The sequence below is a fragment of the Vigna angularis genome, chromosome 8 (assembly GCF_016808095.1).
Source record: "Vigna angularis cultivar LongXiaoDou No.4 chromosome 8, ASM1680809v1, whole genome shotgun sequence".
NCBI lineage: Eukaryota > Viridiplantae > Streptophyta > Magnoliopsida > Fabales > Fabaceae > Vigna > Vigna angularis.
Window position 1 is genome coordinate 13650136 of NC_068977.1, and position 11404 is coordinate 13661539.

At 38.1% G+C, this 11404-nt stretch overlaps 1 protein-coding gene across 1 annotated transcript; it reads left to right on the forward strand.

The window, feature by feature from the left end:
* The first annotated feature begins 224 nt into the window (after positions 1–224).
* LOC108345685 (uncharacterized) lies at positions 225–11082 on the forward strand. Its single transcript, XM_017584360.2, has 2 exons — positions 225–1007; positions 10114–11082. Exons 1-2 carry the CDS (start codon positions 438–440, stop codon positions 10822–10824), a joined length of 1281 nt encoding a protein of 426 aa, XP_017439849.1. The 5' UTR covers positions 225–437; the 3' UTR covers positions 10825–11082.
* The last annotated feature ends 322 nt before the right edge of the window (positions 11083–11404 follow it).

An 11404-nucleotide genomic window follows, 5' to 3' on the forward strand; every position in this document is an offset into this window, starting at 1 on the left:
TACTAACAAAAATGGAATCAAAAAGGTATTAAGCTAATAATATTTTTTAAAACATGTAATAAGTAAGACAAATACGTTCTACGTGTCTTACATTGCCTTAGCTTCGTCTTCATAGTATGTATTAATATATATATATATATATATATATATATATATATATATATATATATATATATATATATATATATATATATATATATATTTCTTTTTTTTTTAACTGACAAGGTAGATTAGATTTTAGCTACGAAGATCCACGACGCCATGAAAACCCACATCCAATGAAGATCGAAAAAACCACACTCAGCGAGATCTACTTCTTTTCATTTCCATTCATTCACCATTCTCGACCGATTTTCATTCACTTTCCCTCCCCACTGATGCGCTTCAAATCTGAGCGATAAAACCCCGCATCTCGCGCGATCCGACACCCACTGAAAATGGGCGCGAACCATTCACTGCAAGTTGAGGAAGAGAGCGAAGAAGAGGAGGAAGAAGAAGAGCAAGAGGAGGAAGAAGATGAGAGGAACCTCAATGGGCCTCTATTGGGCCGGACGCAATTGGGGAACCACATGGTGAAGAAGGTTCTCGAACAGGAGCCGGAGATGCTGCCGTGCCACGCCTCCGCGTCGCCGCTCTCACCTCAGCTCTCTTCGCTCGGGACGCCGCGCCTCGGCCCCTCGATCAAGGTATGGGATCCCTACAACGTCCTCGGGCCGCAGCTGCCGCTGCTGTCGCCGCCTGCACTTTCGCGGAGCTTCTCCGCGAACGGGATGGTGCCGGATGACGAGGCTGTGACAGAGGTTTTCCTGATCAGCCACGGTGAGTGCGAGTTAAATTTGGCTCCGGACTTGGTCGGTGGCCGCTGCCCTGCCGCCGCGCTTACCGCCAATGGAATGCGCCAGGCCAGGGCTCTGGCCGTGTTCCTCAAGTCGCAGGGGGTTCGGTTCAGCGCCGTGTATTCGTCGCCGCTTGATCGGGCGCGGTCTACGGCGGTTTCAGTGTCAAAGGTACTTTACTCAGTGTGGATGTGCTCAATTTTTTGGAAGTGCAAAGATCACTTGCATTTTGAATGTTCCACGTGCGTTCTTGCCGTGTATTTTTAATGGTTCTAACTGCATTTTATGTTTTTTAAGCTTCTGGAGATGTATAAGTGAGAATACTTAGTTTGAATGTGCTTAATTGTTTTTGCAAGTTCAAGGATCACTTACATTTTGACTGAATTTTATATTTTTTAAGCATTTGTTGAAGGGTAAATGAGAATACTTGGTATCAATGTGCTCGATTGTTTACAAGTGCAAGGATCATTAACATTTCAAAATGTGTTATGTACATGTGTTCAACATGTGCTCTTGCCATGTATTCTGAATACTTCTAACTGCATTTTATGTTGCTTAAGCTTTTGTAGAACGATAAACGAGAATATTTAGTTTGAATGGTCATGATAGTTTGCAAGTGCAAGGATCACTTACATTCAAAATATTTGTTTTTATATATGTTTGTTCTAGATTTCCTCTTGCCATGTATTCTTAATGCTTCTAAATGCATTTTATGTTTTTTAAGCTTTTGTAAGAAGACAGATGAGAATATTCCAGTAATTAGACAAACTATAGCATTTTACTATGTCTACAATAATACCGACTCGTTTGCTTTTAGAGCATTGTTTCTTTTGATATGGAATTGTGTTTAATGTTGATTTGTATTAGTTGTATACATAGTATCATAACGGAGCCTGCTTAAATGGTGCATTCGTGTGGCTGACCTTGCTAGACAGAGGGCTTTATTATTGTTTTTTGTATGTACATTGTATTGTTTATGTGGTGTGTCATTTCATGTGTATGTAGTGTTTGTAAGAAAAAGAGAGAATGACTTTGTTAAACCAAGAGGGGGTGAATTGGTTTTAAAACTTTTTTTCTTCAAAAGATTCCCTATCTTTAAATATTTTAACACACTTTGAGTTCAGAAAACCAGAATGCAGTTACATTTGAGAATCAAGATTGATAGCTATACAATTAAAGAAGATGGAGTAGGAACAGGAAAACACAAAAAGACTGATACTGGTTCAGATCAACAAATATTACATCTAGTCTTAGTTTTTCAAGCTTAAAATTCTGGTTCCACTATAAAACAAATTGTACAAATAACATGTACTACAAATTTACAACATCTAGGAACTCCTTTACACACTCGAGCATATCAAACTCTAATGGGATATTAGACTCTATCAACTCTTGATCACAAAGAGGATATATGCCCTATCTTAGTCGTATCAACTCTATATCACCTTAGAGGATGTTAGGTTTCTTAAGAGCAAGAAACCTGGAGCACTATTCTGGTTTAACTCCAGAAAATGAAACACAACAAAGAACTTGTTTCTTTATTTCAGAAAACACAACAATTGTACAACACTATCAAGGAAGCCTGTCTTCCTCCCTCACAGGATGTGCAAATCCTGTCTCAACTTCAAACAATACAAAAACGTGTCCCCTGACAGACACTCCCCCTTATATAGCTAAATCCTATCTAACTCCTAAAACAACCTCCTAACATAACTGCCTAACCAACTCCCCCCGTTTTCCTGACATAAACCCTTAAGACCCAATCATTACTCATCAGAATAACCTTGTCCTCAAGGTTGAAATTTGGGAATTGGTCCTATGATCCTGGTCTCTCTTGGGTGGTAGATTTGTTGGTTCCCTGAAAATCTTCTCATGCTTCCCTAAGATCTTCTCAAGTTTTGTGGACTGCCTAGGTGATAATTGATCCACCCTTCGCTCTTTTTCTTCCAGCTCTGTTTTTTCTAGACTCTTCTTAAATTTAGGAGAGAGAATATATTATTTTCTATTATTTGTCTCCTTACATGCATTGGATATATATACAAGAGCTTATTGAATGAGCAACCTATTCTATGGAACAAATCCCTAAAATTGTGGGATTGTTATTCTAGTAATAATAGCAAGATACAGGGAATATAACAAATTAAATACATGGAAATAATATTTAAAGTTTCCTAAAATATATTTTGACACTCTCCCTCAAGTTGGTGAATAAGTGTTTTCCATTCCGAGCTTGGATATAATTCTTTCAAAATTACTACTGCTCAGTCCTTTGGTGAGTATGTCTGCAAGTTGACCTTGAGTGGACACATATGGGGTGCAAATCAAGCCACTGTCAAGCTTTTCTTTGATAAAATGTCTGTCCACCTCAATATGTTTTGTTCTATCATGCTGTACTGGGTTGTGTGCTATACTTATTGCAGATTTATTATCACAATATAACCTCATTGGTTCATCCCACTTTATCCTTAATCTTCCAATATAATCTTTAGCCATAAAAGTTCACATATTCCTTGGGCCATTGCTCGAAATTCTGCTTCAACACTAGATCTAGCTACCACACTTTGTTTTTTGCTCTTCCAAGTTACTAGGTTTCCACCAAGAAAGGTACAATATCCAGTAGTTGACCTCCTATCCACAGCTGAACCTGCATAATCAACATCTGTATATGCCTCAAGACTGGCATTCTTATTTCTTTTGAACAAAATTCCTCTTCCCGGAGTCCCTTTTAAATACTGGATAATTCTAAGTGCAGCTTGTAAATGTGTTTCCTTTGGTTGGTACATAAATTGGCTAACTAAGCTCACATCAAAGGAAATATATGTCCTAGTGTGAGATAGGTAAATCAGTCTTCCCACAAGTCTTTGGTACATTTTTTTATCCACAGAAACATCCTCCTTTGCACTTCCCAACTTTATATTTGGATCAACAGGTGTACTTGTTGGTTTGCAGGCTGTTTTACCTGTCTCCTGTAGCAAATCAATGATATACTTTTGTTGGGATATGAAGATTCCTTTCTTGGAATGGGCTACTTCAATCCTCAAAAAATATTTTAGCTTCCCTAAAGTCTTGATTTCGAATTCCTTGGCAAGGCATTGGCTCAACCTTTGTTGTTCCTTTTTATCATTCCCAGTAATAATTATATCATCCACATAGACCAATAGTATTGTCACTCCCCTTGAATCAGAATGTTTGATGAATAAAGTGTGGCCCCCTTGGCTCTATTTGTATTTAAGACTTGTCATAACTTTGGTGAATCTCCCAAACCATGCTCTAGGTGACTGTTTTAACCCGTATAACGCCTTTTTTAATTTGCAAACTGTGTTGGCCTCAATCTGTCCCGTATACCCGGGTGGTATTTCCATGTATATTTCTTCTTCAAGATCCCCATGTAGGAATGCATTTTTTACATCAAATTGCTGCAGTTTGCTGCCAATGACAAAATTACTCTAACCGTGTTCATTTTTGCAACTGGTGCAAAAGTCTCTAAGTAATCCACTCCATATGTTTGGGTGAATCCCTTGGCTACCAACCTTGCCTTATACCTCTCAATAGTCCCATCAGCCTTGTACTTCACTGTATAAACCCACTTGCACCCAACAGCCCTTTTTCCAGGTGGTAGGGAGACTAGCTGCCAAGTATTGTTTTTCTCCAACGCCTCCATTTCCAAGTTCATGGCTTGTTTCCATTTTTTGTCAATTAATGCCTTAGATACAGAAGAAGGTGTAGTTGTGGTGTTTAGGCTTGTGAGAAAGGTTTTATGGGTAGGTGAGAATTTTTCAAAGGATAGATAATTTGTCAAGGGGTAAGGATGTTGTTTGGTGCATGTTCTGGTTCCTTTTCTAAGAGCAATTGGGAGGTCTAAATTATGATCTATCTATTCAACTGGTTTTTCAGAAGGAAATTCATCACAAGCAGTAGAGTTAGAATTTATAGGATCAAAAGGAATTACCTCAGGTAATGTTGTAGGGTTGGATTCTTGAACATGAGTAGATCTTGGAATGGCCTTTTCTCTTCGTGTGTACACCAAATTTTTCCCAAACTTCGTATTATCATGAGGTTTAGTTGCTGGTCCTGCAGAGTGAGGTATTTGATTCACCTCTACTTGTTCCTCTTCAGCTTCCGCCTCACATATAGTAGTCATATCCTTTTGAATTTTTGTTTCTGGTCCAAAAGACAAATTTGGTAATATAAAAGGATCATCTTCCTCTTTTAAAGTCTCCCCCTGAAGATGAGATTGGTCAAAGTAGCTTACTCGTTCATTGAAAGTAACATCTCTTAACACAAAGAATTTTTTGGAGGGGGATGGAAACACCTATACCCTTTTTGTGTGGCTGAGTACCCCAAGAAAATACATTTTATTGCCCTTGGGTCAAGTTTTCCTCTTCCATTACTATGAACATATACAAAGGAGACACACCCAAAAATTCTAGGTTGAAGGTTATTTGTATGGATTATATGTGGGTAGAACGAGTTTAAGACTTCCATGGGACTTTTTGAGGATAAAACAGTAGAAGGTAATCTATTAATCAAGTAAGTAGCAGTGAGAATAGCTTCTCCCCAAAATCCTTTTGGAACATTATTTTGAAAAAGAAGAGCTCTAGTTTGATCTAATAAGTGCCCATTTTTTCTTTCTGCAATCCCATTTTGTTGGGGTGTGTTTACACATGATGATTCATGGATTATTCCTTCCTTTTGACAAAAAGAATTTAGAGTATGATTGAAGTAATCTTTGGCTTTATCAGACCTAATTATTTTTATATTAACCCCAAATTGATTTTAATCATTGAAACAAACTAGAGAAAAACAAAGTTGACCTCAGATTTGTGTTTAAGAAGGAAAAGCCGTGTTACCCTTGTACAATCATCTATAAAGGTTATAAACCATTTAGCCCCAGAAGTACTAGGAATATTAGAGGGACTCCACACATCCAATCGTCCAATCGTCCTCCCTAACTTCTTGTCCTGCAATATACAAGAGTTACTATGAAAACCTACATTACATAAGAGGTCCTTGGTAAGTTTTTGTATAGATATCAGACTTGTGGATAACTTAGGCACATGGTTGGGGTTATTTGGAAATCTCCTTGTCCAGCTGCAGTTATGAGGGTTCCATCAGTTGTAGAAATTTTCTTGCTGCTGGGACATGGGGAATATGTGGAGAAGTGTTTAGGGAATGGTGTCATATGGTCTGTGGCTCCAGAGTCTAGTATCCAATAATGGGCAAATGGGGTATTTGAGACATTAAATCCACAAGAAAATGGAAACTTACTAGAGTATGTCAATGAACACGTACCTGTGGGTTTTTCCGATTTACTAAGAAAGGACCTTACTCTTTCTAACTCCTCATGGTTGAGTTGTACAAATCCTTCCTGACTTTCAGGACAGTAGCAACATAAGCTTGCCCCCCTCTCCTTGGAAGGCCTCCTTTGTGTCCCCAATCTTTACTTTGAGGTTTTCCATGTAACTTCCAGCACTTATCCCTTGTGTGACGTGGCTTGTTGCAATAGGTGCACCAAACTCCTTCATTTTTCTTCTCTGTTATGGGAAGAGGACCTACTTTTTTTTGTTCTGCAACCATGACTGTTGCTCCTTCAACAAGCATTGCTGAATTATCCGCAATTGGGGTCTCTAGCATTAGACTCCTACTTTCTTCACTCCGAATAATTGCCATTACTTCATTGGGTCCAGGAACCTTCTCCTTGCCTAATATTTGGATTCTGACTTGATCATATTCTTGGTTTAGGCCTACCAAGAAATCATACACCTGATCTTGTTCAATGTATTCTCTTAGAATTGCTGAATCCTCAGAACACTTGGCCTTTATGACCCTGTAAAGATCTAACTCCATCCATAAAGATTTGAGTTTATTAGCATATTTTGTGATAGTTTTAGTGCCCTGTTTGGCTGCCATTGTTTTTACTTTCACCTCATAAATCTGGGCAGCATCCTTTGCCTTAGAGTAGGTTTGCTCTATTGCAATCCATATAGCCTTTGCAGAAGTGAGGAACATGCATGTATCGCTAATTTCCGGAACCATTGAGTTCCATAGCCATGCCATGATCATGGAGTCTTCTTCATCCCATGATTTGAATCTGGCATCTGCTTCCGCAGGGGCATCTTCAGGGAGATGGCTGACCTTTCTTTTCCCTTTTAGAATGGTCTTAATAAGTTGAGACCATTTAAGATAATTTTTTCCATTAAATCTATAAGTTGAATGAACATTATGCAATTCTCCCGTACTCTAGAACTTGTCTACATTTTCCATTTCAGCCATTACAAAAATGTGCAATTAAGGCACAAAAAACGAAGATTGATAATGTGCAGGAATGAAGGCTGGGATGGAACTCTAGGGTTGGGCAGCAATGAAGGCTGTGATGGACCTCTAGGGTTGGGCAGCAATGAAGGCTGTGATGGACCTCTAGGGTTGGGCAACAATGAAGGCTGTGATGGAACTCTAGGGTTAGGCAGCAATGAAGGCTGCAATCAAAACACACGGTCCCAAGGATCAGGAGCTCTGATACCATCTTAAATTTAGGAGAGAGAATATATTATTTTCTATTATTTGTCTCCTTACATGCATTGGATATATATACAAGAGCTTATTGAATGAGCAGCCTATTCTATGGAACAAATCCCTAAAATTGTGGGATTGTTATTCTAGTAATAATAGCAAGATACAGGGAATGTAACAAATTAAATACATGGAAATAATATTTAAAGTTTCCTAAAATATATTTTGACAACTCTAAACTAAAGTCATAGCCTCAATTTCTGTTTCCTTTAGTAAAGCCTCCAGAGCCACCACTTTCCTAGCCAAAGTAGGATCCCCTCTAATAATCACTTCCCTTTCTCCTTAGGCAAAACTCATTGTTAATTTTCTCCAATTGATCTTGACTTCCCCTAATGAAGCTAGCCATGATATCTACTCCTCTGAGTTCAGACAGATAAAATTTCTCCTTCACCTCTACTCCTTTCAGGATCACCAAAATGTTGGTGCAACATCCACTAGTAGTCTTCTTGTGACCATCCCCCAACATACTTTGTAGGGAGGGCTTTCTTCCACCTCCAGGCCTAATTCAGCCACCAATTTTGCTGAAATAAAATTGTTGTTGGCGCCACTATCAATTAACATTAACACCCTTTTTCCTTTCACCCATCCATGTAATTTCATAGTTTTTGTCTGAGTCAGTCCTCTTGTCGAGAAGGCTGACAACACCATATACTTCTGCTCCATTTCCCCTTCCTTCTCACCTTCACCTTCTTCTTCATCTCCTAGCTCTTTGATTCGCGATGAAGGTGATTGGAATATCTGGGTTTCTACAGGTATTGGGTGGTTGAACAAAAAAGATAATGGTGGTGCATGGAGGAGATGCTCTCGGTGGTCTCGTGATTGGGTTGGCGTTCCCTCTGGTTCTGTTTCTGGGTTTCTACTGGTTTTTGTGGTTACTTGCAGGTCAGAGGTTGTTGGTGGTTCTGGCGCGATGGTTGTTTCTGGGTTTTCAGGTTGATGGTGGTTGGCCGTGGAGTTTGGGTGGCGTGATTTGGGATTGCGATGATGAAGGTTGAACGCCATGGTGACTTCGTGGTTTCAGGCACGGTTGATGCTGGTGGTGCATGGTTGCCGGTGGCGTGGTATATAGGAGAACTAGGGTTTCTGATTTTAGGTGATGAAAGTGGAAATGACATGGCATAGTTGATGTTACTGTATTACCCTTTTCTTTTTATTTATTTAGTATATTTTTACGCGTGTTTTTCCACATCATCACAATGTTTTGCCACATCACCACACTATTAACACAGTTACTTGAAAATTAACTAACTGGACTTTATTGATGCACATTAAACCAATTGTGGACGAAGTGGATACTTTTTTAAAAGCAGGGACCAAGTAGACACTCTATCCAGAAATTGGGGACTATCCTAGTAATTAAACCTATTTTAGTATAATAATATGTGTGACCTTTTTAGGACATCTTCTCCTGAATTGATGTATCTGATGGATGGGTTACATATCAATGTACCATGTGTTATTTTAGATTGTTGTTATGGCTACTATGCTCTGTGGAGCCCTGCTACTCTTTAGATTACAGTAGAGGTGAATTTATATCATCTGATCACAGCTTATGTTGGTTTTCACCTCTGCATATAAAACAAATCACAGGTCAAGGTTAATTGTTGTTTACTTAATAATTACTTCAAAACTGATTCTAATATTGAATTTCTATATAGAATTGTAAAACTTTTGGTGTTGTCAGCTTATATTAATTCTTGGGTGGATAAGGTGGTTGCTACCAAATTTTCTCATCCTTTAACAGCCTTTAAACCTAGCCGGAGGAGGAGAAACACTGGAAAGGAAAAGAGTCACCATAAATTTAGATTGGAATAGTCAATTATGAACTAGACTTTTTAATAAACAATATTATTTTAATTTTAGTTCAGATTACAACCAGCTTTTGAAAAATATGCTATAGCCAGACACTTCTTACTATGATGTAAGCTTTTTTAAAGATTCTACACACCCTGTATCCTGCTAGCTCATTTTTAAACCATTAAATCTCTCTTTTGATCCTTCAAGGATACATGTGACGTAATTATGGTCCTTTATTGATACGTGCATCAAATTAGTCTTTCGACATGTGTCACATTAAATTAGTCCTGCCATTTTCTTGCCATCAACTTTGACTTTAAAGCATAAAATTTATTTCATTGATTATCATCGAGGGTGTCAATGATAAATGGATGACCTGTGATGTGCATAACTGTAAAGGACCAATGCTGAATATTTTCACTTGCAGTTTACTGAAAACATGGATGTTAGATGAATAAATGTGAGATTACATAACATATCTATGAAATTTTGAAGGAGATGGGGCAAAAGCCAAAGCTACCAGAACTGACTATTGCTGCTTGTGTTGGATGCTGATTTGTATGACTAAAAGTTATAGAAAATTCTCAGTTTTAGCAAAGCAAGATGGAAAAGCTGGAAACTGTAAAAGCTTCAATTATTACTATGATTTTGATGCTAGACACTGAATAATGTTGTTCAGAAAGATGTGGTTGAGTGTATTCAATGGTTTGAAGGCATGCACAAAATAAACACCAGAAATTAGTTTAACTTAAAGTCTGCAGTAATGGCATGATTACTTTACATTGAACTTCATGATGTGTCTTAAGAAATTTCATTTCTCTACTTGTTGATTCCTGAAAATGAGAAAAGGACTTGCTGCATTCCAGAATATTGTGCTTCAAATCTTAATCTTTAAAATTCCAATGAACAGGAAGTCAGTTTTTCAGAGGAACAAATTCAATCCTCGGATGCTCTTGGGGAGATTAGTCAAGGGAATTGGGAAGGTTGCCTTCGATCAGAAATATACACCCCTGAAATTCAGGCCTTAATTGACAGGTCCCAGCCAGATTTTACTGCACCTTCTGGTGAATCACTTAGACAAGTAGAATTCCGGATGATTAACTTCTTAAATGGAACCGTCCTGGGGTTACATGAAAAATTAAGGTTAGATTTATCATCACATCAAAATGACAACCATGCATTTGCACAGCACAACTCCCATGCTCTTCTTACAAACTCAATTCACGACCAAGATGGACCTTCTCTCCCTCCAAACCAATGGGATTTGCTCAGCAGGCATCGGCCTGCGTTCTCTAGGAAGAAGTCTGGTAAGAGCAGGCTACAATTTGTCACAAACACTGGTGATGTAATTGAAGAAGAAATTTCTTCTGGTAATGTAAACCACCAAAGTTCTCTGCATAATTCTGGCTTCAGCAGCTTTTCACCTACTGTGGCTTGTATAGGACTATTTACTCATTCTGTGCCAATTAAGTGTCTCCTGACTGGTCTTCTTGGATGTAGCCCTCTGATGTCACATAAGTTTTGCATAGAAGACTCATCGGTGACTGTCTTGCAGCATTCTCTGAGAACTGGTTGGCAGATAAAAAGGCTGAATGATACGGCACATCTTAGGCTTCTCTAGTTAGAGAAGCTGTACTTAAAGGATCTGATTTTGGCATTGGCTTGGATATAATTTTATCTTGGTTGTTGATATCTACTGATTCACAAGAATTAAGGCCTTTTATTGTAACCTTTATTTATTTCTGCACTGATCTATTCCAAAAGGGGAATTGGATTGTTGTAGTAATTCTTTTTGGTTTGTAGCATTACCGAAGTTGTTATACATCTACATGTCATGTATTTCCCTGTACTTAAAAAAGATGCAATTATTTCGGATCAATGGCTTTAAAGATGTAGTTTTAAATTCTTAATCCGGAAGATATGACGGTTACATTTTGGTCCAGAATTATACTTGGGCGATCTTTGTGCTTGACTATGATTAATCACTTGAGCAGTAGGAAAAAAGGAGTAGAGGAAGAAACACACTCCAAGAAAATCAGAAAATAGTGACCAAACTATTAGTTATTAAATTGAAAAAAATCAGTCACTATATCTTTCGTTACTAATGTTTTGATCAAATTAGTGTGATTGATTCAGTGATCAATTTTGAAAGCGATTATGATTGAATTTGTAACTGATTGGGATTGATTTTATGACCGAAT